Source organism: Candoia aspera, chromosome 13, assembly GCF_035149785.1.
Source record: "Candoia aspera isolate rCanAsp1 chromosome 13, rCanAsp1.hap2, whole genome shotgun sequence".
Classification (NCBI taxonomy): domain Eukaryota; kingdom Metazoa; phylum Chordata; class Lepidosauria; order Squamata; family Boidae; genus Candoia; species Candoia aspera.
In genome coordinates this window covers 20,973,426-21,001,113 of record NC_086165.1, presented here as the reverse complement: position 1 = coordinate 21,001,113, position 27,688 = coordinate 20,973,426, and the positions used below count along the sequence as shown (strand labels likewise).

The 27,688-nt window shown below is 42.5% G+C and overlaps 1 protein-coding gene across 4 annotated transcripts in view; it reads right to left on the bottom strand.

Annotated features, from left to right (window-relative positions):
• The window catches only part of MAP2K5 (mitogen-activated protein kinase kinase 5), a 143,370-nt gene that overhangs the window by 84,874 nt on the left and 30,808 nt on the right, over positions 1-27,688 (bottom strand). For all 4 annotated transcript variants that reach the window (XM_063314348.1, XM_063314346.1, XM_063314345.1 and 1 more), the window contains exons 8-13: positions 26,871-26,935; positions 15,944-15,983; positions 8,247-8,315; positions 8,074-8,155; positions 7,188-7,249; positions 4,326-4,374 (exon numbers count right to left, since the gene is read on the bottom strand). In XM_063314348.1, coding sequence (XP_063170418.1) covers positions 4,326-4,374; positions 7,188-7,249; positions 8,074-8,155; positions 8,247-8,315; positions 15,944-15,983; positions 26,871-26,935 — 367 coding nt within the window. The remainder of the gene's footprint in view (positions 1-4,325; positions 4,375-7,187; positions 7,250-8,073; positions 8,156-8,246; positions 8,316-15,943; positions 15,984-26,870; positions 26,936-27,688) is intronic.

Here is a 27,688-nt window from a genome sequence, read left to right as displayed (position 1 = left end):
TAGGAGAGGAGAGAGAACCGAACCCTGCAGCACCCCACAAAGGAGGGGTTGAGGGGCAGATCTCTCCTCTCCTACCACCACCGATTGGGACCGGCCCTGGAGGAAGGTGGCGAACCAGGTGAATATGAATATAAATAAACAATAAAAATATAAAATATGATAAAATCCAGATGGCTAAATGTTCTCTATCAGTCCGTGAGTAAAAAGGCCATTCTTGGGCCATTCTAGGGTGCTAGCCATCCCCAGGAAAGACTATTCCCCTTCCTGTTCCAGGCGTGCTGGCAAAACCAGGTTTTTAGTTTTTTAAGGAAGTCCAGGAGCGAGGGGGCCTGTCTCAGACAGTGTTCCAGAGGGTGGGAGCTACTGCAGTGAAGCCCCGTTTCATATATTCAGCACTTGCTGATTAGGAAAAACTGTACTTATAAATATTAGCGTGTGTGCGTGTGTGTTTGCCACAAATCTATGACCAAGCACATAAGAACTTAATCGTTGAATAATTATTGGAAAAATTTACCTTTAATCTTCTACAAACTCAGATAATGTTCAGATAGAATGTTCTTCTTTTACTCTTTATTTGAACTGTAATAAACTTACTGAAGTTATCATTTAGGTTGTTATAAACTATGGGAAAGTTAATTTATGAGGGACCATTAGATATTATTCTATTTTTTATTAGTTGAATTTAGTAATTAGGATTACTAAATATCTGCTGACTAGGACATCTACCAATGATAAAGCAGCAGCTACCTTTGTTGAGCCTTTTGATAATCACATTGCATTATTTCTGGCATTTTTATATAGCATTATTTAAAATATATTTTAAAGTGTTTCATCCAATACTGATGTGGTGGGAGGTCTCAGTGGCTCCAATAGCCCTGAATGCCATGTCAGTGGGAATGGGAGCCCCTGATGGGGTCACACACGTGATGGGAAGATATAATGGGCAGAAGGAATCACCTTGAGGAACAGAAGGAAGAGATGCAATGAAGACAATGGTCAGATAAAGGAAATCTTAGGCAGAATGTAATTTGAGAAAGCATCTCAGACTTGACCCTCCCTAGGTCTCATGAAGAAAAAGGGAGGGAGGGGCTTAACACATTCAGACTTGCAAGATTCTCTTACTATAAACTTATAATAAAAGTAATACTAGCTTGGGTGTCTTCGACTTCCAAGCTTGGTCTACCCTGGAGGGCTGACAGAAGGTCAAAAGGAGGGGCAGAGGCCAAGAGCAGTCCATTAAGAAGGTGAGGGTAGGTAGGGCTCTGCAGGCAGGAAGGACATCAATTCACCTAGAATAAGAATCTCCAAAGGAAACCCAGAAGGCAACAATGACAAAGCATGGCTGTAACATTTACATGATGTGGACACAGATTGAAAGACACTCCTCTAATTACGAGAGAAGAATGTAGAACTTTTGTGAATAGATCTGGAGGTGATACATGGTCCAGCCAAAGCTGCAAGGAAGCCTGGTCAATGATGGCGCCTGGACTGAAAAAGGAATTCCTTGCTTTACAAGGACACATACAGTTGGAACGTGGAATCTGAGAAGCATGAACCTTGGAAAGCTTGAAATGGTCAAAGTAGAAATGAAATGTACCAAATTGGATATCTGAGGAATAAATGGACTGGAATGGGCCATTTAAACTCAGATCACTACAAGATAAACTATTCAGGGCATGAGTCCGTAAAAAGGAATGAAGTGGCAATAACACTCAAAAAGGGCACGCCAAATATGTGTTTATCTATAATCCAATTTTTAAAAAGCTCTACATGGCATGGGGCCAGGTTACCTGAGGGACCATCTCATCCCCATAACATTGACCTGTCCCACCTGATCACACAGAGAGGGCATGCTACAGACCCCAACAGTGAGGGAATTCCACTTGGCGGAGTCCAGGAGGCGGGCCTTCTCTGCAGTGATGCCCGCCCTGTGGAACATTCTGCCCCTGGAGGTGAGGCGGGCCCCTTCACTCCTGGCCTTCTGGAAGTATCTGAAAATCTGGTTCTGCCACCTCGCCTGGGATGAGAAGAGCAATAGCTCTTCCTGGGGGTGGCTGGTGCTGTATAGTCCTCCCTACCAAATGTAATCTTTGCTACTTGGATTTTATATTTATATTTATTATTTTATTGTGTCAGTTGTTTGCTTTGTAATTTATATGCTGATGGGTTTAAATGGTCAATTTTATTGTAAAACACCCAGAGTCCTCCTTTTTGGGGGGAGATGAGCGGTGATAGAAATTTGAATAAGTAATAAATAAATAAATAAAGCTGCAAGAACATATTTGTCAGAATTAGTTATCAAGTAAACATCAATGCTATACAAATCAATGCACCTACAAAATGAAGGAAGACATTGAGGAATTCTATGGCAAATTATAAGAGATGTTAGATGCAACATCAGGAAGGGACGTTAATTCTACTAATGGGTAACTGGAATGCATAAACTGGAGAAATGAAGAAACCTGCAATTACAGGGAGAATTCAATTCAGTAAACACAATAATACAGAAAGTGGGTTAATAGTTTTGCAAAGAGAATTCCTTATTGCTGCGAACACCTGCTTCAAACACTAAAAACAGAGGCTCCATAGATGGCTATGACCAGAAGGATGACATCAGAATAGAACATATGACAGAACAGGAAACAGGAGTGCAATCCAGTTGTCCAAAATGATAATATTGATATCACTTGATAACGTGGAACAGACCTTGAATTGTTAGTGTCAAATATAACAATTAAATTTAAAAATTAAAGAGAGTAGATATATCAATGAAGTATGACTTGGGAACATATAGTTTGAATGGGATCAATGAAAGGGACAGTTCAATCTGCTTATTGTATGCAACGGGGAGCTTGAGGAGTTATGAGATAAGTGATATAACGATAATGGCTGTGGGGGAAAATGTTCCCAACATTTCACAGAGGAAAAGACCCAAATAGCTTTCAGAACAAGCCAAGGAAAGGCAAAAGGTAAAAACGTGGGTAGCAAGAAATACATATGATCACCAAACTCAGATTTCCAACATCAAGAAGAGAAGACCAGGAAAGATGTCACAATCAAGATTTCTTCACAAAGATCAGACAAAAATTTACAAACAAGGTGGGAACATTAGATAGGCCACCTTGAGCTCCTGGAGGAAATGTGGAATACAAATTTAACAAATGAATAAAATAAGCCTTAGGAAGGAAGAAAAGTTGCCTTTTTATTCTACCTCCCTCTGCGCTATTTCTACTGGCCAATGAGATAAACGTAACGTGGGAGCTCTTTCCTTGCCATCACTTGAACTGTCAGCAAGACTCAGGCCATCAATTACAAAAACATATCAACTGATTTATTTAGGAAACACAATCTATTCTCCCCAAAATAATCTTTAAAAACCAGACTCTCTTCATCTTGTACGCATAAGGAGGGGCGTGCAAAATGTTTAATCCTGAACTGTTTCAAGCGTGAAACTTTGCAACCATCCTGCCTTGAGCAGTCTGGAAGGTCATCTGAAACAATTCAAAAATGAAATGTTCTGCACACCCCACCAGCAGAGCACAGAATTCCAGAGTTCAAGGAACCTGTGCAATACATCCCCAATGAGAAATGCAAATTACCAAGAGCTCATAATAAGCAGCAACACAATGCTTTTTCCCTTCCCCAATAGTGTCCAGACTGCTGTCCCGGTCTGTCTGCTTTTTCTAGAGAGATTGGCTACAAGGGCAAGGTACAAAAAAATCTCTTACGCAAATTAGGTGGTTCTCTCTCTTCTTGGGAAAATGCTCTAGACTGAACATTTTTCACTTCCATGGTGCCAAAATCTACATGTTTCAGCAGCTAACAGAAGAAGTATGCATTCCCTATAAAGATGAACCCTCAGCAAAAAAGATCTGTTCATTCATACACCAGACCATTTGACCAGGCATACGAAGCAACTGGGGACTCCAACAAAAGGTCACCTTCCAGAAAGAAGTCTGGCAAGATAAGGATGCAATCCAGCTCCAGAGAAGCAGCTCTGAACCAGAGAAGCTCCAGGGGGACACCAGGGGACAAAAACAAACTCATTTTATTATTTCATGGGCTATATTTGCAATACTGAATATTCCAAATGCATGAAAAAAATGAAATCTCATAAAAGAACTATCTTGAAACCTTTGTTTTTGAATCGCAACCCAGTCTACGTGTAAACCGTTATCCAAGCAGATCTTCACTGAGCTGAAGAGTCTGTTGCTTTAAATTTCACCACAGGCTGGCTAATCTTTAAGATTTTAAGACTCCTCTCCTGAAATTAGCCCAAATCATGACATTCAGTTGAAACATGAAAGAACAAATGTACAACTCACCTCTATGTAAAATTTTTAAGCTCCATAAATAAGTAAGGCCTTTAACAACCTACAGATCAAGAAGAGAAAGAAATGGTTGAATATACTTAATGTATACCATAACACGGAGATGCATATTTTTATTTTCAGGAGCTAGGACTGAAATCTATTTAGTGACACAAAAAGAAAGTAAAAAACAGTGATTGTCCCACTATCTCGTTTCCATTGAGTTGGTTCAGTCATGACTCAACAGAGAGTAAATCTGCTTTCCCCAACTAACTCTGTAGGACCCTTCCCATTCATTGCCCTGATTTAGGTAAGTCTCTCTATGTAGGCTGTAGGCTAGACTGGGAAGTCAATGAGTTTGGAAGGAGGCAAGAGAAAACCTCCTCCATACCATGGCAAAAAAAGCTCCATGGATGTGTGCACAAAGTTCAACAGGAGTTGAGCCTGAGTCAGAGAAGCATTTGCTCTTTTTACCTCTTGGAATCTAGAAATCACCAACTTTTATGTCTTGCAGTAAACTAAGGTATGGGAATATATCTTCACTTTACAAAAATGGACCACATGTATAGACCTTAAGATGGAAAGCAACTAGTCTTATGTTTTTAGACTGAGTTTGCAAATATTTCATTATTAGAGAGACAGAGAAATAGGATGTATTGGGGGAAACAGTAATATCACATAACAAAGAGGTAACTAAGTGCCTTTGTTTTTCACTGCACATGTACTGTAGCAACATGTCAATGGAAGTGTAGTTTTCTTTTTATTACAAGAAAAACACAATTTGCATGGGTTTGAAATGATGGATTTTTAACATTAAATGTAAGAATGCTGTAGATGTAGAGAACAAAAACCCCACATGCAGGAGTTCATAAAGTGCTTTAGTGGTAAGATGCATCTGTTGAACGAGTAGCTATAAAAAGCACACTGTTAACCGAACAACAGAGTGATTTTCATTTCAGTGTTTAATAATGTTTTATAAGTACAGGTCCAAAGATCTCCCGTAGCCTCTTATGCATTAATCAGACATCTCACTATTCATTTACACTAAACAAAAGGATATTTTCCAGTCTGGAACTCAGACACAAAGTATTAAGCATTCGGTTGTTAAAGAGATGCTAGCAGAGAATAGCTTTTCACTGGATGCTCCAAAAGATATTGGAGGGACTCTGTTAAGTAGGTTTGATAACAATGACTTGACAGAGCCTTGACACAACCAGTTGTTGTACCTGCCATCAATCACTCATTTTCTTGGCAGTTTAAGTGCACATCTTGGGGCGGGGGGAGAACCTACAATCAACATTAGCACTTCAAATACAGTGCAAGATGTCACTACCTCAAGAACTGAAGGGAAAATAAATGGGTAAAATGGCAAGCAAAACCCAAACCAACTTTAACTTAGACAAGATACAGGCAGAACATGCTTAGTGCTGGTCCTTCTCTGGCTACCTTTCCTGGTAGTAGCAAATACACAAAGAAAGAAATCCAAGAGATGGCATATCAAGACTTTCACTCAGATTTCGTATTTTAGTGGTGAGATGACTGCAAGGACTTGGATTAAAATAAAACCAAACTAGATATGGTTTAGAATTCCTGGATTCTCTTAGCATTCTCTTCCCTGCTCCGTTTGCCAAAATCTCCCACCAATATGCTATTTGCAGATGGGAGGGGGGATGATTAAATTGTCCCACCCTGCCTCTGTCTCAAAAATAAGTAACTGGTTGGTGTTTCTATCTTGGAATCAGATGGCCCTGGCTGTTTCATGTGCCCTTACTCTGAGCTGAAGTTTTAAGATTTAAATGTGTGAGAGCAATCCCTTGAAGTCAATTTTTCAAACAGCGTGCCAATTCATTGCACGGCCTTCAGCCCACTAGGAATTCTTTGCTCATAAAACATTTGAAAGATGCCACCTGAAATTGCATCTTGTCAGGGTGCACACGATCGTGAGATGTAGAGAGTCTTTTTAGTATAATGAAAGTTACAGACATGGTTATTTACTAACTTGCAAATTATCCCAACAGGAAAATGAAACACTTTTCGTCTCACTGAAACAGACCAAACGAAAATCCCCAGCTTCTCCCATACCACAAGGAACCACATTGGGCTAAAAAGTAAACCCATTTGGAACGGTTCCAGAGGGACCACATTTGATGAAAAGATGTTCTTTGCAGTGCAGCTGAAGTGGAGGGGATGAAGCCGAGCTGTGAATTACAATGAAAGAAGCCTAAATAGCTGTCTGCGTTAGATTAAAGGGTTTCAGTTGTCAGCTTGATGTATAATGAGTGTGGAAAACAGGAATTTAATTAAATAGTACATTATAGAATAACTTTGTTATGCTTTAAACCACTTAAATTATCAAAGCCTGCTTCAGATTTAGCCATTGTGCAGCAATCCCCTCCTCTCAACAGTCAACTGGGGCTTTTTCCCACTGGCCTTTGTTCAGCTTTCAAAAATTGTGACATGTTCTCTCCAATTTGGTCAATTCAGTTTAAGGACACTCTGTGGTGTGGGCAAAGGGACGCAAAGCAGAATCAGAGCACTCTGCTCTCTTTGCACAGACATGTTTACCCTGAAAGACAGAGTCTTGTGGCATCTTGAAGACGATTATCATGTATGCTTCTCTGAACTAAAATGCATTCATTATATGCATTTATTCAAATGAACCTTAATCCAGAAATGTGCATGCTGTAATCAATCTGTTCACTTTCTAGCTATTACAAGAGTCTCTGCTTCTAATCTGCCCCATTCTTCTTATTTTTCTTCCTTGTCCCCCAATTGCTTTTATTTTTCGCAAATAAAAATTACACATCATTTGCGATTAAGCAATTTCACACTGATTAAATGTTTCAAGAACTGATACACCCCACACAAAGTACTCACAGCTACAGCTATTCTTCCCAATACGTGTTCTGGAATTTTTCGGTAGACATCTAAAGAGCCCCCTGCAGGGGAGAACAAAATATGCTCGGTTAAAGTTAAGTGTCCGTCAACTGCTGGTCGGTAAAAAGAGTCACCTAGATCAGAGTTCCTCAACCTTGGCAACTCTAAGCTGTGTGGACTTCAACTCCCAGAATTCCCCAGCCAATTGAAGTCCACACAGCTTAGAGTTGCCAAGGTTGAGGAACCCTGACCTAGATGAAGAGGCTTAGGGAATGTCCTTGCCGTCTGAGCACAGCCAGAGATACCTGGGCATGCAGCTTGCTGCCCCACCAATTGGTGGGGTACCTGTGCCTGGTTTGCTCAAGAAATTTACCCTGAAGTGAAACTGCAAAGCAAAGCAATCTTTCAGGTTTTCATTAAAAAATCCCAACAACCCTTAAACTGCCATTCCAGCCAACAGCTTGCCAGAAACACCCAGGACAGAGGGTGAGCAAACTAATTGCTTTGAAAGAAAATCTGTATTGGTGACTAAAGCTATAAGAAGAAGGAACAGCTGTTTTGTCAGTAAATACAGATTGCAGGGAAATGGAAAATATCAAACCACACATAAACCACCATTTATTTCTGCCATATTTAAATTTTCAATAAAAAGTCTGTGCAACTCTATTCAAGGAGACAGCATCAAGAAATAACGCTCACTTGTATTGAACCTTGCAAATGGTTAGTTATTCTTAAAATACCTTTTTTTTAAAAAAAACCTTTCACTAACTATAGGATTCATTTCAGGCTTCTAAGGTATAGTAAACCAATATTCTTCTAACTGATTTGCCAATTCCTTTTTTAAAAACTGCTATGGTCCTTCACAAATTTATAGTGTATCACTTACCATCCATAAATTCAGTACAAAGGGAAATCCTGTTTTCTACAAAAAAAGCACCATAAAATCCTATGATGTAGGATGAATCACACTGTAAAAAGGAGAAAGAGCTGGTTAATTTTTTTTTGAGGAAAAACTGCACACTAAACAGAATTGAAAAATAAGTGCTAGAAGAGCATTACCTTATAAAGGATTTCTAATTCAGACATAATCTGTTTCTGAAGTTCTAGTGTAATATCTAAAGCAATCACCTGGAAATGAACAGTGAAATATTAACGCTACAGAAAATCAGATCGCATTCAGCAAGTAACACTACTATTTCTCTTTTTAATGTCTCAGGTCAAATCTGCATCAGCTGGGGAAAAAAATCTAGCATTTTTTTTAAGGGGCACAACTTTTGACCTCACTGTTACTAAATCAATGCCATATCCTACCAACAGATGGTTCAGAGGGGACCAATCCAGGTCAGTTTGCAATGTAGCTTGGCTTTTGGTACTTAAAATTTCCTCTGAGTCAAGCTTGACTTCTGGCAACTTCATGGACATGACCCTAGAGTCATTTTTCTGGGGTGTTTCTTTGATTTCCTAGCCTAGTATTCCTGGCAGTGTCCCATCCATGTATGAGCCAGATCCAACCCTGCTTAGCTTCCAAGCCCAGACAGGATGCTGCCATGCGCAAAACCACTCTATCTATCTATCTATCTATCTATCTATCTATCTATCTATCTATCTATCATTCACATTTCTATCACCGCCCATCTCCCCCTAAAAGGGGGACTCTGGGCGGTTTACAATAAAATTCACCTTAAAACCTAACATCATAAAATCACCAATATTAAAATAATAAAAATATAGATATAAAATCCAAGTGGGAGATTTCCATTCTGTCAGGAGAACTCTACCTCACCAGCCACCCCCAGGAAGAGCTATTGCCCTTCCCATCCCAGGTGAGGTGGCAAAACCAGGTCTTCAAGCCCCTCCGGAAGGTTGGGAGCGAAGGGGCCTGCCTCACCTCGGTGGGTAGAATGTTCCACAGGGTGAGTGCCACTGCAGAGAAGGCCTGCCTCCTGGACCCCGCCAGATGAAATTCTTACAGACGGGGTCCGCAACATGCCCTCTCTGCATGATCGGGTGGGACGGGCTGATGTTATAGGGATGAGACCGTCCCTCAGGTAGCCTGGCCCCATGCCATGTAGGGCTTTAAAGGTGATAACCAACACCTTGAATTGGACCCAGAAGCAAACTGGAACCCAACGCAGCTCATGCAGTAGAGGTGTTACATGTGCTGATCTTGGAGCACTTATCACTGTTCGCGCAGCCGCATTTTGGACCAACTGAAGCTTCTGGATACTCTTCAAGGGTAGCCCATGTAGAGCGCATTGCAGTAGTCTATATGGGAGATGACCAGGGCATCAGTGACTGTCCGGAGGGCATCTCAATCCAGGAAAGGGCGTTACTGGTGCACAACCTGAAGTTGTGCAAAGGCCCTCCTAGCCACGACTGCCACCTGCTCTTTGAGCAGGAGTCATGAGTCCAGGAGGACCCCCAAGTTACGCACGGGTTCTGAATGGGGCAGTGCAACCCCATCCGGAACTAAAGATGACAAAGTCCCGGATACCGAGGAGCCATCAATCCACAGCCACTCCGTCTTACCAGGGTTCAGCTGAAGCGTGTTGCTCCCCATCCAGACCCCCACAGCCCCCAGGCACTGAGAAAGGGCATTGACCACATCACTTACTTCACCCGGGATGGAGATGTATATCTGAGTATCATCAGCATACTGAAGGTACCTCATCCCGTGGTGACAGATGACCTCACCCAGCGGTTTCATGTAGATGTTAAATAGGACAGGGGAGAGAACCGAACCCTGTGGCACCCCGCAAAGCAGGAGTCGAGGGTCGGATCTCTCATCTCCTATCACCACCGACTGGGACCGGCCCTGGAGGAAGGAGGTGAACCAGCACAGAACCACGCCGCCCACCCCCAGCTCCCTGAGTCATCCCAGAAAAATACCATGGTCGATGGTATCGAAAGCCGCTGAGAGATCAAGAAGAGCGAGGATGGATGCGCTGCCTCCATCCCGCTCCTGCCAGAGATCATCCATAAGCGCGATCAATGCAGTCTCTGTCCCATATCCCGGCCTGAAACCTGACTGAAAGGATTCATCCAGAATCCTCTGAAGTTGTAACGCCACCACTTTCTCAACCACCTTCCCCAAAAAGGGGAGGTGGGAGACTGGACGAAAGTTCTCCAGGACAGTAGGGTCCAGCGATGGCTTTTTGAGGAGGGGGTGTACCAGTGCCTCTTTAAAGGCAACCGGAACCACTCCCTCCCTCAAAGATGCATTAACCATCACCTGGACCCAACCACATGTCACCTCCCGGGCTGCTTTCACAAGCCAGGAAGGGCATGGGTCTAGATGACACGTGGTGGCGTTTACAGTCCGGAGGAACCTGTCCACTTCCTCAATTATCCTACAATAGGGGATTCTAGTGGGCAGCCACCAAAACAAATTTACCTCTCCTTGGCAACACATTTTTAATAATGGAAATATATGTCTATGACTTAATCACTTCAGAAAAATACTGAGTTTTAACCAGGGGTGTCTGCAGGATAGATAAAAATATATCAAGATGGTGGTCATGACCAAGCAATTCAAGCTGTCCCCTTTTAAAAAGTATTGCAATAGACACAAAAAAGGTACAACCAATTGTGTGCTTGGCCGCCATCCTGACTTCTTGGACATCCCCCCTTCCCCATGGCTGCCCCCAGATTTCTAACAATAGATATATTCCACTTCACATTACATTATTTCCTCATATGTCTGTATATGGTTGCATTTCTAGGGCAAATAATACCTGGAACATGTACATTGGACCTGGAATCTCCAATGATTAGACTAGAAAATGTCAGGATGGATCCCACCTGCTCTGAGGGTTCTCTTTGTATGATCAAGCACACTTCTCCAATCCCCAGGTAAATGCTTCTCTCCCCCAAATGTCATCCCCGCCTGGCATAAAGGTCACCTTTAAAGCCCTACATGGCGTGGGGCCAGGCTTCCTGAGGGACCACCTCCTCCCCACTTCATCAGCCTGTCCCACCCGATCATCCAGAGAGGGCAGGTTGCAGACCCCGTCCGTAAGAGAATTCCATCTGGCGGGGTCCAGGAGGCGGGCCTTCTCTGCAGCAGCGCCCGCCCTCTGGAACATCCTCTCCCTGGAGGTGAGGTTAGCCCCGTTGCTCCTGGCCTTCCTGAAGAGTTTGAAGGCCTGGTTCTGCCGCCTGGCCTGGGACGGGGAGGGGAATAGTCGAGCCTGGGGATGGCTAGTGCCTTAAATCGCTCGTCACACACAAGGATAGAATTAGATCATTTACCATCTGGACTTTATTTTCATCTATATTTACTGGTTATTTGTAATTGCATTTTATATAGTGTTTTTTTATATTTTGTAGTTATATTGTATATCTATTGTTTTACTGATTATTTTGTTGTAAACTGCCCAAAGTCCCTCTGGTGGGAGGAGATGGGTGGTAACAAATTTGATAAACTAAACAAACAAACAAACAAACAAACTCAGGCCTACACTCCTGAGAATCTGGATGGGAATTTCAGGATCAGATACGCTTTGCAGATTTAACACAGCCCACTGTCCATGACAGCTTGACTTCTAACGGAAAACTCTTTTAGCCACTTGCTCACATCCAGCTGATTTCCAGACCTACATTTTTACAGTATTGATGTCTGTCTAAACAGGGAAAAAAGAGCATAACCAGTTTCCATCAAGAATTTGCTTTAGGGTTATTTATAAAAGCTGTAACTGTAATAGAAAGGCTGCCAAGAAAACATTTAACACATTTCTCCAAATCAATAGTCATTTGCCAACAATATTCACTTACATTTTTTTTCCTGGATGGAAAGCTTAAAACAAAGTAAGCTGCTGGAACAACTGCATCAATTTTGCCCCTTAAAAGAGCAATGAAAATTTAACCCTCCACGGTCTCCAAGGCCATTTTAAACCTTAACTTTCCTCTTAACTTTATGGAGTCCGGCTTTCCTCAAAACCAGCTGGCCCACTGCAAAACCTGCCAATGAATATTGACCGGGTTGGATGTCACGGAAGGCAAATTCCGTATCTGCCAAGCTTGGAAATGAAAAAGAAAGCCTACAAACTTTGGTAAACTACAGGTACCTTGATTTTTAAGAATACAAGGGCTATGCCGTTTTATATAAAGCAGTGGGACAGGGATGCTTCCTGAAACTACACATTCACGTTGTATAGTTGCACTGCACCAAGGCTGTGTAAAATATCTGAATTAAAAACAGCAGGGTTGCAGTAGGTCACACAGATCATACACTGTGCAACTTTAAGAAGCCTCTATGGCAGTGTTCCTCAAGCTTGGCAACTTGAAGTTGTGTGGACGTCAACTCCCAGAATTACCCAGCCAGTCCATACATGCTGGCTGGGGAATTCTGGGAGTTGACGTCCACACATCTTCAAGTTGCCAAGCTTGAGGAACACTGCTCTACAGAGTGGTCATTTTGCATGGTGAGTCTGAGATGGTAAAAATAGCTGATTCAACACCCTGATCCTACTCAAAATTCCATTTAGAAGATGGCAGAAAAGAGCAGAGAATTCAAATTATGGTCTCAGCTGATGTGGAGTTATGCATCCCTAGCTCCCTCCTTTAAAAATAAAGCAAATTCTTTTATGTTCCCCAGGGCTTGCTAAAAATACATCTGTTTGGGATTATGCTGTTGGAGGATTTGAACTGGCAGATTCTGGATGCCTGGACAACTAGCGATCAATTTGATTTTAATCACTCCCAGTGGAGAAAGAGGTAATGGCTCCTGAGCATATGGATTTGCATTTGGATCCAGATCCCTACTTTATTTTATTACTTTAATGATGTGTAAGTGAATCAGAGAGAACAGAAGGAAGGAGGGAGCAGGATCAGGGAAAACTGCCATGCCTGGAATATGTGTCTTGTTCTCCAATTTAAAATGAACCGGCCTGATGTCTATCCTTTCTGTTAAATAACAGCAGCGCCAGAGAGAAGGGATTTCTCAAGGCAGATTTCAAGGAGAAAGGGTTAACCCACCAGAAATACCTGAGCCATTTTCTCTGCTACACCTCCAGGACAAATAAGGATGAGTTGTCAAGTTAAATACAAGCACTCAAGTGACGGAATTATAATTTACTTGGTGCTCAATTTAAATTAGCGAGAGGCTATTAAAATATACAGTATAGCGATGGCAATTCATCACTGGCTGTCATGGATGACTTCATCTATTTGCCAGAATAAAGGGAATGAGAGCAAACTCACAGGTCAAATTAAGCTGCAATTCCATTTTAATTCATTTATTTAATCTGTGGCAATATAATTGTCTTTTACAGTATGTACAACTCAGAGGAAATTTGGGAGTTCGATAGTCAGTATACAAATGATTAATCAAATGGACCATTTAAATGCTAGTTAAGAGCAGAAGAAACTCCCAGGGACGGCAGAACGGCACACAGCCACACTGCCTGCGATACACAGACTGGGTGGCCGGTGCTTCAGCGATGTGGGAAAGTCTTTGGCATCTAACATGTTTTGACCACACCAGTGGGATGGGGGCCTTGGAAAAGATAGCCAGGAACTGGTCACACACCTACATTTGGGGTTCCCTCCATCCTGATTTCTTACACTTTAACACAATTTACATGGGTTTTTACTGTTGTCTGTATTGTAGATGGAGACAATTTATTCCACTTTCAAAGAGCCAGACTCAATTATTTGCGACATCCAAGGGACTATTTTAAAGGACTTGGAAAGTCTGGCAATCAAATAAAGGTGCTTTGACCACTGGGCTCCTGCGGAAAGAATTGCTGGGCTACGCTTGTGGCTTGAAGATGTAGGAAGCAAGGGTAAAAAAAAGCAATAGGCTTATACCCCTGGTGCAGTCAGACAGAAGAGGGGTCAAAATGAAGTTCCCCCTGTCCTTTTCTCTAATCCAAAAAATTAATCACCTGGCCCCCCGCCCCCAGGGCTAAGTTCAAACAGACTATAGGTTTCAACCTATCATTTGGCTGTCGTCTGGTACAACCAGCGTTACTTCTGCGTATTTCCCACCCTCCCTCCAAGAGACCCATTGGAGAAGATCTGACGCCCATCATCATTCCATAATAGGGTGAGAAAAAATGCCTGGTCTATGATCACCATCCCAGAACTTCTTGACTGAAAATGGGAGGAGGACATGATTTGAGTCCTAACTCAATGCTGAAATCCAGGGCCTTCATCAACTTAGACTGCCTTCATAATGTTTGGACTTCTCCAGCTAGCATGGTCTCTGCTAGGAATTCTGGAAGGTGAACTCATGCCTTTGGAGGGCACCAAAGCTGGAGAAGTCTCTAACCACTACAACACAGTGGCTCTTACTGGTCTGGGTCTCAGTTCCTGTGAATGGCTACAGCAATCTTTTCGTCGTAGCAACACAATGGCTGTGTTTCGAGTGAATCACTTTCTAAACCTTGAATTCTAGCAGAGGTAATTTTAGGATCACAGGAAATATTTGAGGTCAGGCTCCCATTCTTTGCAGCAATTTCTTCTAAGAAATTTTGAATGTTACGAAGAAATTCTGTATTTTTTTAAAAAAATTAAAGAATATACCGTCATAGATCAAAAGTTAAGAAACAAAACGTCCATTCATCTCCATCTGTGAAGCGCATTCACAGAAGCGACTAAGGGGCCCAGTCCGATCCAATGACTTCTGTCCACCATTACTACAGAGCAGAATTTGGCTACCTTTTGGCTAACTTCACAGTCCTGATTGATTAATAAGAGACACACTATTGCTTGTTGGGATCGATCCAAATAATTTGCAACTGGGTGGGTAATTTTCTTCTCTCTCCAATAATGATAGATAGTACATTTCAGAAATACATGTACGACTCTCTCAATTTCAGTATCTGAACAGTGTTTCTTAACCTTGGCAACTTTAAGATGCGTTGACTGGGGAATTCTGGGAGTTGAAGTCCATACATCTTAAAGTTGCCAAGGTTGAGAAACACTGATCTGAACATACATGTAAATGCTCTTCATGGAGGAAATTATTGAATCTCCCTATTAGTATCATGGACACTAGAGCATCTGAGTGTGCCAAGGTGACTGTCCACCTACATGAGGGTATAAATATGCAGCAAAAATGTTTGGAAGTGGTGAAAAATGAATCTAAAGAGAATGCAGTTTGAAGAAGAATTTGTTGTTTTACCAGAACATCAAGATGGAGAAGTATTTGGTTGAAAATTCTTTCTTCAGCTAATTTGCAATTCTCCTTCAGAAAGAAACTGGAGAGAATTCTGAAGACAGGCATGAAGAATACCAAAGCCCTCTGCCCTGGGGCAGACATAAAAGCCCAAGCTTCCACTTTCTTTTTTAAGGTATTTAAGAGGCTTTTTGAAAGCACACAATCAAAAGGAAAGAGAAGAAACTGCAATTTAACAAACACGAGCAAACTTATGGGATATACTGAGAAGCTGACCTCGGATATTTAAATAACCACATGATCAAATTAAAGATTGCCCTGGAGACAGGCCCCCTGAACACCTGTAGAGAATCTGTAGGGTTTTTAAAAAAATAATGCTAATATAAAGCCCTCATTGTCAATTCTGCAATAGATTAGAAGTCCTTCTTGCCTGTATTCCTCTCAGGACCAAGTTGTGCAACCAAGAAAAGGGAGAAGAGGTTGCTCTGTACTTTCTCACTTATAAATTGTACCCTTCAGTGCAGCTCTGTGTTCACTGCAAAAATTGCTTTCACGCAATAAAGCGGATGGAGGTACTGGAAAAAGAAGATTGGGGCTGGGGAATCTTTTAAAGCAGATTTGTGCACCAACTTACCTTGACGGCTAGTATTTTCCCACTGGGGACATGGTTTGCTCTGCATCCAAAGAAGAAGATGGTCAGTTTAAAGCAAAGAAAAACCACAGTCATATGTTAAGTTTCACGTTATACTTGTTAAAGTTTCTAGCTAATGGCATTCTTGAGCAATTGAACTTGTACACTAGAGTGATATATGCAACAAGCCCCAGTTTCAGTGATGCAGTCAGTTCCATACCCGAACAACAAAACAATGAAAATCAATCCTGTGCAATGTGTGACTTATCAAGCTGAATAAAGCCTATCAGCCATGTAACACGGTCAGCTAACAACTCCACAACTCTCCCATTTCTGCTGCCTTTCCAGAACAAATGGCCCAGGAAAGATCTGACAAACCTGACACAGAGACTGAGGACTGGCCTAAAAAATTATCCTTTGAAGAATAACTCCCAACCATGCGGGCGTGTTGTATCAGTAGGTGTGATCTCTCTCTACCTAAGGAAATGCCCATAGAGCCAACCTGGTGCTTCCGTGATCTGAGTTTAATCATGGAATCTGAGTTGGAAGGAGCCATTGAGGCACGCAAGTCAAGCTCCCTGCTTTGGGCAGGAATCCAGATTGAAGGGTCCCAGGCAGATGCTTGTCCAACAGACCAAACAAATGGGAGGCCATCACCCCTTGGATCGTTGTTCCACTGTCAAACCATTCTTATGGCTGGGAAGTTTTTTGCTACCGCTCAGCTGAAATTGGCTCTCCTGTAACTTAAATCCATTATTTCATGTCTTTCACTCTGGAACAAGAGAGAACAAGTCCTGACTTTGCGGGACAACCTTTCAGGTATTTGCAGAGGGCTATCACATCTTCCCATACCTGTTCTTCTTCCCGATGGCTAAACATTCCAGCTCCTTCAATCTCTCTTCATAATACTCCATTTCTAGTCTCCTAATCACCCATGTTTCTCTTCTCTGAACCTGTTCCAGGTTCTCAGAATCCATTTTAAGATGCGGTGCCCAGAAGTGGACAGAGTATTCAAGACGGGGTCAAAACGAAGTAGAATAAAGGGAACAATTACGTCCTGCGATGTAGAAACCACACTTCCCTTGGTGTACCTTGAAATTGTATTTGACCTTTTTTGCAGTTGGATTATCCTGTTGACTCCATTCAGTTTGCAGTCAGCTACCGTTCAGAGTTTCTCCCAAGTACTATTACCAAGCCATGTCTTCCCCATTCTAGGCCTATGCATCTGATTTTTGCCCTTTATTGGATTTTAAAAAGTATCTTCCTCGAAAAGACATTGCACCGAAAAGATTACTTGTGTTTGTAAATGGAATTTAAGCGTTTAAAAATTAGCAGTCTGTTAAGTAAATCCTAAATACACCACAAGAAAAATTAGTTCAGCACAAGAATTAACTTTCCCAAAGAGGCCAACAATGGAAAGCACAGTCATTACATCAGAGTAGGTAAAATGAACCAAAAACTATGGCTGAACAGTGGCAAAACATTTTGACTTTCAGATCAGCAGAACAGTAACAAAACATGCCACTGAGATAGCATGCTTAACGTCTGTTCGCTTAATATGTACTGCACCGGGCAGTTTGGCAACTTAATTAGCTTGTCAAGAAAGCCGATCTTTTCGTTCCCCTCCTTATTCTCTGAAAGGGAGGGGTGGTCTCTTGTTTTCAAGTGAATTAAAAGGAAAGACTTGATGATTTAATTATGATGCACGCCAATTCATCCGTGGAAGTTTGGGTTAAATTTCCAGCAAAGAGCAAGTACCTGGTTTGGTTTACAGAGTACTGACACTAGCAATTTAACATTTAATTATCATTGAGAAAGGGATTGCAAAGCAGATACTGTGCCCGTGGGGCGCAGAGCACCCCCGGATTCTGCAAGCGCCACAACTCCCGGGAAGGAAGGAAATGGGCTTATTCCTAACCGCCATGACATCTCCATTATCTTGACCTTCTCTAGCCCGTTAACTGTAAAGTGATTAATGGAGTCTGAATGGGAACTTTGGTTACTCTGAAAGAAAACTGGACACCTTAGCAATGTTTTAATTAACAGCAAACACTTCCAGTTCGGCTGGAACTCCTGCAGTAATTACCTGTCCCAATAAACTTGCTGGAAAACACATTCAGCCCAAACTGAAGAACTAGAAGTCAGCATTGGTCATTTAAATTATGCACCTGCTACCATGATTCAGCTAACCACCCCAGTTTAGAGTTGCCCAGAAGACTGCTGTTATGGAGCAATCCTACGCTGCCTGCTTCCTGTGCTGGCTTCAATATCAGCAGAAGGCCTACAGAGACAAGGCGGTGGATGTGCCAAGTGCTTCCCCTGGCAGAGTAAATAGGGGCAAGGGTTATACCCCAGAGCAACCAATGACATGGAGCTGCATTGCTGGTACACAATTTGGGAGGGTTTCTATGCTTGCAATTTTAAGATTACACAAATATAATTTGCGATAACTACAGACTGGTTGCACCAAGACTGTAAAATGCATGGAAGGTGGAAAGATCCTTTGGGTGAATGTAGGGTATAAAATAAATTCCTCCCACAAAGAAAGCAGAGCTTCTTTGAAATTAGAAGGGCATCTTCCATTCACCGTTCCTGTGAATCCCCATCAGTCCACTTTAATCCCCATCTTGGTTCTGGAATCAAGAAAAATGGGGAGATTTCATGTTTCCAGAAAGCATTTAGTGAAGAGGGCACACATTTTAATCAGCTGTAAGAGTACAGCTTAGATATGATTTTCTAAATTACTTCCCTAGTATTAGCCAAGCTTAGGAAACACAATTTCTGTTGTTTTGACATCTCGCCATCAAGAAAACAAAAGCACAGAATTCTTTTGCCAAATGCTACCTATCAGGGTTCATTATACTGAGCCTTTTCTATCCTCCTGCAAAGAACAGCTTTAAACAGCACTGGCACAATTGTGTCAAATATTTTATTAACCTTGACTATTACCCATATCCCCAGACATTTGGCACCCTGGAGGGACCACTGTCCGTTTTGGCATAATTGTGAGCTGTTACCACTTGGAAAATTCAAATGCTTCTCGGCGGGGACTTCTGAGAAAGCAATGTCCAGACTGGGTAAGAGAGCTATTCTGGGCACTGAAAGACAGACGGCGTGATCAAAGGTGCATGCGAATGTGTGTGCGTGTGTGTGCACCCTTCGTGTGAGCAAAACCTGCCACATTTTCCCCCTAAAGCCCTAATGGGAAAGTTACCACATGATATATCCACAAACATAATTGGTAAAATAGGCAAGCTGCTGAAAACAAAAGCTTTTTCACTTCTATTGTTCGTACTGCAAACTCTGCACTTAAAGCCAAGACTGTTGGTGGTTCAGGACAGTGTTTCTCACCCTCAGCAACTTGAAGATGTGTGGACTTCGGTGCTGGCTGGGGAATTCTGGGAGTTGAAGGCCCTACATCTTCAAGTTGCTGAGGGTGAGAAACCCTGGTTCAGAAAAGCTATCAGCCTGGAATTACCTCCGCCTGCGCCAACACTGATGTAAATGTTGGGTGCTTCTTACAATCAGCTTGTTGAAAGCAAGCATGGGGTGTGTGTGTGGGGGCTAAAGTAGTCACCCTCTCCTAATTAAAACTCATTCTTCTTAATTATGGGCCAGGGAGCATCCGTGGATCTTAAGTCCAAACATTTGGAACACAAAGAATTAACTAGAAGAAGGAAGCTGGTAGCTCTGGAGGCCTCTAGGAAGCTAAGAGGCCTCCAATCATCTCTAGCATTTGTTCTGGATGCCATGCTATTGCAAGGCAGCTGTTGTCTTGGCTCCGCAAAATGTCACCCCCCAAAAGCCCTCAGTGCTCAGAAACCACTGAATCTGACACACATGGAGCACGGCCCTGCCAAGACCCAAATAAGCAAGAGAATAAAAAGCTCATCAGTCTCGTGCATGAGACGTTCAGTTTCTCTAAACATTACACATTGTGCAAGGACAGGAGGGTCACCAGCTGCAGATGACCGGCAGCAAACCATACCGAGACCATTCCAGGCCTTAGAAAAGCGGACTAGATTTAGCTCTCTGCTAATGGCCAGAGTTTGGGAGTTTTAATGGCAATATTTTCATGTACCGAAAAAGCCATCTGAAAAGGAAGAGGTTCAGATGGTTTCCAGAAAATTAGCACTTTGACAGTTGTTGCCTTCTGTAATAGACAAGCCCATTAGCTGACTTGCTGGCTGTTAAAAAAGGAAATTCAGGAGTGAGCCGGGCTCGGAAAGAGCAGCCCTTATAGGGCCTCTGCTCATTCAAAGCCACAATCCATGCCAACCTTCCTTCTCTCCAAAATCCCACCACAGATGTTTGAATGATGACCACAGAATGATTCATTATTAACTTGAAGGCACCCTCTGGCCACAGGCTGTCTGCCTCTAAAATGGACTTTTCCAACAATTCAAGCGCAGCCATCCAGGCAAAGGATGGGAAGATAAAAGGGTCCTGGCCGTGACAGAGTGCTCCATACCAGGGGGCAGGCAGTGAGGAGAAGACCTGAAAAAGAGGAAGAGGGATTCTACCCCAGAACCTCAGTCTGTATTGTGTGCTCTTTCCAAGGAGTTTTTAAACCGTAACCACCTAAGGTGGTGATGCAGGATGAAATGGGTCATTCCTTATCGGAGGAGCAAGCACGTGACCTCCACAAAATACAGGGAGTCCTGCTTCTTTGCAAAACCTGACAAGAGGCTGCTGCAGAAAGACGTTTCTCAAGATGCCAAGGAGCGAAGTTAGCTACACCACGGTGGTTTTTCAATCTGAATTCTGTGCAGTTCAAGGGAACTTGCAATTGCCCCCATTTAATCAACAGTGCTAACTCCTGTGTGGAACAGGGGAAAGCTCTAGATCAAATTTCATGATGTGGTCTTAGCGGTCATCTTCTGCTGTTCCTTAGCAAAATACCTGGTTTATTTTTAAATCAAGAACAACTTAACTTTTTGCTGAATCTTCAGGAGGATGAGTACACAGTGCAACAAAACAAGTTTAATTTAAGAATCAACCAGTTTCTAATTAAACTGCCATAGGCAGCTGGTTGGATAAGTTTTAATCAGTTTCAGTCACCTATTGATTGGGATACTGAAGCTTAAAAATTAAAAGTAAAAGTAAAAGATGATTTGGGAATTGCTCCATCTCAGAACAACAGTGCAGCCCTCGGTAAATAACTCCTCTTTTAACCATCAGCTAAATGAACACTTCAATACTGCAGTACAAAGTCTTCTGCAAAATTACTTTAACTAACAAGCAGAAATTTATCAGCTTCAGCCAAAATCAATGCTGAAATCAATTTGAACACTGGTTGTGTCTAAAGGGGCTCATTGGCAATTTACGGAAATTACACCATGTAAATGTCTGTGCTTTAATTGAACAGTTTCATCAACTAGGCCGTGATTGCTGTCCATTTATTTATTTACTTTCACTGCAGCACTAGTTCAACAGAAGCAATGGGTTTTGTCAAGGCAAGAGGAGCCACTTCATCTTCATTTTATGCACTTTTGTGCCTAACCGGTTTTATGAGCTGGGCCCCCAACGGCTGGGGTCAGTGGAAACAAGGGAATTGCAATCCCTGGTCAGTCTTGGTTAGCCCGTAGCAACTGTCCCCGGGAATTCTGTAGCCCATTAGACGAATGGGAGAGAGCAGGAACGGAGAAAGGACAGAGGAGATGCCAACACATCATGGAAGAGAAAGAGAGGAAGGTGGGTGGTTTCTTGTCTGAATACGAAAAATGAGGACTATTTGTGTACTAGGTTTGCTAAGCCGAGTTAAGAAGAAAAGAACGGAAGAGCTGCCCTGCTGAGCAGAAAGGCCTACCTAGCAACGTCTAGCAGCAACTGCCACCTGGAACCACACAGGCAGGACCAAAGACCATGTTCCTCTCCTTAAACAGAAGGCGCCCTGCAGCTTTTAGACACTCCATTAATTAATCCAGTGCTCTGTACACGTCTAGTGTCACCTTCAACGGATACACACACAAACACAGAAATGCACACACTTCCTACTTCAAGGCTTCAGCAAATATCATTCATGGGAATGGGCTGCTTCAGGCCACCTTCCCTATTTGGCTGGGCTGAGACTGTACCTCCCCAAATTTCCAGCCAGCCTCGTGAATTCTGGCAATTGCAAGCCCTACCCTTGCAGAAAGGCCCAGAAAATACTGCTGGTTCTGAGAGCTCCACTGGAGCACGAGGGCTGGGGAGGCCCTTCGCGGCTGTGTCCCGCTCGCAAAGAGACAGCGGGTGAGCTACTGAGGGAAAGCAGAACGGGGCTAGGAGGACTTGCCATGTTGGATTGAGCAGAGTAATTCTGAAATCTGGACCAAATTACTAATGTCCAAGCGCGACATGATTTCACAGAGAAAAGTATGCAGAAGAGTCTGCAAGAGGTGAGAAATGCTCTGTTGTTTACTGCTGACAAGTTTCAAATGATACCAACAAGGAGTCTCTGTTATAAATAACTTAATGCAGTTTTTGCTCAGTACAAATTTTAAAGAGGGGACACTGCCTCATAAATCACATCGTTAGCATATTTCGTGGAACCCAGAAAGCAATTCTGAAAAAAATGTCTTAGAGCTCTGTAAATCACCCTTAGTTTAAAAACGTGGAAGAAAGCAAACCCACTTTCAACGCAGTTTGGCCTTTCTCATGAATTATTTTTCAAAAAAGCAATTTAAGTAAATACCCTGGCTGCGGCAGTATACAAATACTTTCCAATATATACACAAGAGTCTGCGCTTTCCATCGTACCTGCTTTTCGAATATATCTGAAGGGTACAAAAAAATTACAATACCTAGTTTAAATTAGGTGGAGTAATAAATCTATAGCCTAACTACGTTGGTTTCAGCCCTAGAAACAACTCTGCCGCAATCAAGTGCAATTTACAATCTGCAGACCGTCCCTGGCAACCGTAAGCAGCGGTGGGAATTCAGCGTCTCACGTGCAGAATTCCTGTGGGAAGTTCTGCTAAATAAATGGCGGAGGATGAGGACGACCAGCCAAAGGATGGATGGGCCAAAGGTGCTGAAGGGCCGCTTCCTGCACAGAAGCGACTGTCTCACTGCTTCAATAATTTGTCCAGAACAGTGTTTCTCAACCGTGGCAACTCTAAGATGCGTGGACTTCAACTCCCAAAATTCCCCAGCCAGCATGGCTGGCTGGGGAATTTTGGGAGTTGAAGTCCACGCATCTTAGAGTTGCCACGGTTGAGAAAAACTGGCCCAGAAGCTCGGCTATCGCACCAGCAAGGATCAACTCTTACGTTCTTTATTGAACTCCCCAGGTTTAGGGAGGGGAAAAAAACAATGTAATTTTGAGTTGATCATACGCTTGAATGTAGGACAAAGGAGTCCAAACTGAGGGGGGGCAGTTTGAAGGGAAGAGCAAGGACTATTTTGCAACAGAAATAAATGCAGCAGAAAATACATGAAATGCGTATTAAGCTATCATGAGAAAACTACGTTAATTAAGAAGCACATAAATTATTGAAATGTACAATTTAAAAGCAGTATCTCCTCTCCAAAGCAGGCTTGATTTGCTTCTCTACCTTCGATGTGCCGTCTGAGTGCCCTGGGCCAAATGCCCCCCGGGCTTGTGCCCTTCAGCTGCTGCTCAAAGCCTGTCTCTTTGGGAAACACAGGCTGGAAAGGACTTGGGGAAACAGGAAACCTTCCGAAATGTTGGCCAGGTGCTTTCCCTCCTTGATTCTTTCCTAGCTGCTAAGCTCAAAAAGCTCGCCATCCCTTAGTTAAGAAAATGCAAGAAATAAACTTAACAGGAAGCTAAAAGCTATAAACCTCCTTTTCTTTAAACAAACAAACAGAAGGACCAAAAAAAAAAAAAAATGGATTCAGCAAGTTCTCCTTAGAAATACTGCTATAGAAATATTGATTTTTTTACTCAACTCAATTGACTGAAAAGTTGTTTGTATAGCAATATTGGCCTAGGCAATGCACTGGAACAATTTTGCTGCACAGAGTAATCAAGTGCATTTCTGAAGTATAATTATATTGTCATAAAAACGAAGCCCAGATAACCTTCTCTTCGAGCAATAAACCTACAGAGGCAGTAAAACCTTACCCAGAGAGCGATGCAGATACACCGAACTCCATGATAGGGCGTCTTCCAAAGAGGCCCTGCACTTGCTCTTCCCTTAAGCTACGGTTAGCACGAAAGTGATCAATATCTCAATCTCCATAAACTATTTCAATAATAGTTAGTTCACCTGGAAACAGAAACTGAATGTTTCTGCTCAGCGACCTGAGACGTGCCTCCTTGTTTGTGGAACGCGGGTAATATTTCATTGCCATAATGGATATGGCTCAGCGCAGGGTTTTCGGAGGACACAGACAAGCACACATTCTTCAGTTACAAATCAATATACGGTGCACGCGTTTCGGGAAAAAAGCCCAGAATGTGGGATGCCGGCAGTCAAAAAACACAAAACAGAGCACCGGGAGCATTCATAATTAATGTATTTGACACAATCATCATCAGTTCCCTCCAGTGAAGGATCCACAGCTGCTGCTGCTGACCGAGTCGAGCTACCTGTGAGCGGGGGGCTCAGTGTGGCCTTGCCTGCAACAGGGGCAGTTTCCCCTCAGTGTGTCCTGAACGCAGCCAGCCGGCAATCGCTTCCCGCCGGGGGTGCCGCCCGCCGTCACCTGTGCTGCGAGGGGGGCGATGAAAATGACACAACCCCGAAAGCGTCTTGCGCGCTGAAATCTGCTCTCTCTGGATGAAATCTTGGTCATTATTTCCCTCAGGTTCTTTTTTTACAAAATCCAATATATTTCACATCCTAGTGCAGCCCGCTAAGTGGGAATATCCGTGGACTTAAACTCTTGCAAGGATAAAGGCTTTCCTATTGAGACAACCCTCTCTTTGTTTCTCTGATTCTTAATATGTTACAATTAATAGACGTTTCTGTAGAGCAGCTTCTTTGGGCAATTGGCTAAGGGAGTTTGTGGCATAAAGTTCTCACTGGGATACAAGCTGGAAGGATGTGGGTGTACCTGTGAGTGGGAACAAGTATATATAAAAATTGGAAGAGGCCAAAGCAGAGTAAGACCATCAAGAGAGCTGTAAACATAAAAAAATACATTAACCAGTGGAAGCTGAAGAGGTGTGATGGGGTGCAGTGAATACCTCTCTTACTTTCTAACTCTAGGAACACCCACAGAATAATTTCCCTGTCCTGAAAGTATCTGTGTCATGCCCCAAATTTTCTCTATTTCCTCTCTGGAAGGTTCCCTCCGCTCGTCAATGAGGACTTGCATTACGATGGGTCAAGCCAAGAACAAAAGGGCAAACACATCAGGAGGGAGTAGACCGAGCAGATTTAATTGAAAGGCTGGAAATCCAAATCCTTACTGACTAATCAGAGAAATGTCCTGTTGGAGCTAGACAGCTCCTGGAAAGGACAAAAATGTGTAATTGCATGAAGTTTGTCAACTGCTTTTAGGTATCTAATCAGAAGAAAGGCAGCATCTTACGTTGTGTTATCATAACCGAATCAGATAATCCATAACAACTTCATTATGAACAAACTTCCCTGGATATTAATTTACTTGCATAGATGGTAGGATTCTCAAAAGACTCCTGCAATTCCCATAATGGTAAAGGAAGCTCATGCAGATCCACCACAATTAGTCTCTGTCATCTAATTCCAAGGAAGCTGTCAATACTGCTGAACATTGCCTGGCTTTGCTAATGGATGAAGGTGAACAAGTTGAAATTAAATCTGGATAAAACAAAGGGCCTGTTGGTCAATGAGAAATTAGGATCAGATATTGAGATTCATCCTGAGCTCAAAGAGGGTCTTAAGGTTTGCAGCTTGTAAATGTTCTTTGACCCTGCACTGTTCCGAGCCTCCACATGGCAGTAGTGGCAAGCAGCATATTTGCACATTATGTTTCATGTATCACCTGTGACTCTTCAAGGGCCAATCAGTCTAACTATCAGTCTATGCTTTGGCAACATCATACTGGACTACTCCAATGTGTTCCATGTGGGGCTATTCTTGAAGAACATCTGGAAACTTAGAGGAGGATGTTTGCCATTGTGTAACATCCACAAAACAGAGAAATGACTTAGAGTTAATAAGTGTCAGTCCTATGTAGCTGAAATGAGTCCCAGCTATCCACTGTGTGAGATGACAGGGTGGAATGCCTAATAACGTAATGTTGGAGTGAACAAATTATTCTCTAGCTCAACAACCCGTCTACCAAGAGAAACAAAGAGGATACCTACAATTATACTGTCATGTTGGCATGCACTCTTAAGCACAAATTGTGGTGCATTAAAAAGAGCTTGTCTTTTCTGATATCAACAACAGAATTATTCTCCATGTTTGGACATCATCTTTGCTAATAGCCATTACAATTACTTATGGCAAGGAGTTCCACAGATGGACTGTGTCTTATATGCCTATTAACATATTTTTCATACAGTATTGTCATTTAATCCCCTTCTAAAAATACTGATCGTTGCAATATTTGGTGGTTGCAAAGGAGCCTGTAAGTCTGTTATGAACTTTAGTCTAAATTCATACAAAACATCACAGAAAAAGGATATTGTCTGGAAAGAGACCATGCAGAGTGGTTCTACTATCCCCAGTCCATCTTATTCATTTAAAATAAAAGGTGTGTCAATTTGGAAACAGCAATTTCAGTCCACAATAACAATTTTCCTTAGCACTAAGTTGTACCTAAGATCCAGACACTGTCTATCAGTGTGGTATATAAAAACAAAGATTATTTTTCTAGACATCATTTAGTTACAAAGGCAATTCCCACAGACATTAAATAGCATCAGCATTTCATAGAGGAGGGATAAAGGCCAGACGCCTCGTGACGTAAGTTTGGGGAAGGGAAAAATGTCTTTGCCTTCTCTTTCCCAAAAGTTGGAGCAAAGAAAAAAGGGGAGAGGGACACTCACTTGTAAACGGTTCCTCCATTGCCATGACCAAGGATGTCTCGGCACCGTATGTCGTGTTCATTCATCTCCACACGGAAGAAAGAAAAACAAAAGAGATGTCATGCTGTGGATGCAAGTGTCAAGGAAAAGCCACCCTCGGCCATAAACAACCCGCCGTCTGGGTCATTTCAAGTTCAGCTGCAAGAACGAGGAGATCAATACAACATTTGCTGTCCAATTTATAAAAGACAATACCAGGGGACAAAGTGATGGAAAGTTTAATGACAATTTGTTTGCCTGGGTCATTTCATTAAAGTTTGATAAAAGGTGTCAAAATGGAATGATAACATAGCTCAAGAGGAGCAGTTCACAGATATGGAGGGGAGAGGAAGAGTCCTGAGTGCAGAGCATCACCAAGGCCTGGGTCAGGAGGGGACTATACGGTCCCTCAGCCAATGCTCTGACCTGAAATGCAGCCATAGATGTGTTCCTGAAGCCTGACAGTTTTGCTCTCAAGCTAGAGAAGAGTCACAAGAACACAGCGCTCAAATGGCCAGCAAGGATGGGAAGCTTCAGGACGGATGGCTCACCTCATATCATCAAAGCAGCACAGGCCGCTTCCTTTGCAGGTAAGCAATCAATTCTAAGTTCACATGCACTCTTCTTCCACAGCAATCTGCCTTAACCACACATATAGCCCAGCAGATAAGCCATCACTCCACTTACACTTATATAAGAAACTGAAGGTCAAAATTAGCACCTTGAATTATGTTTAGAAGGTAACAAGGGGCCAATGCAGGCAATCAAATCTCAGTTGAAGATAAATGACGTTAGCAAGA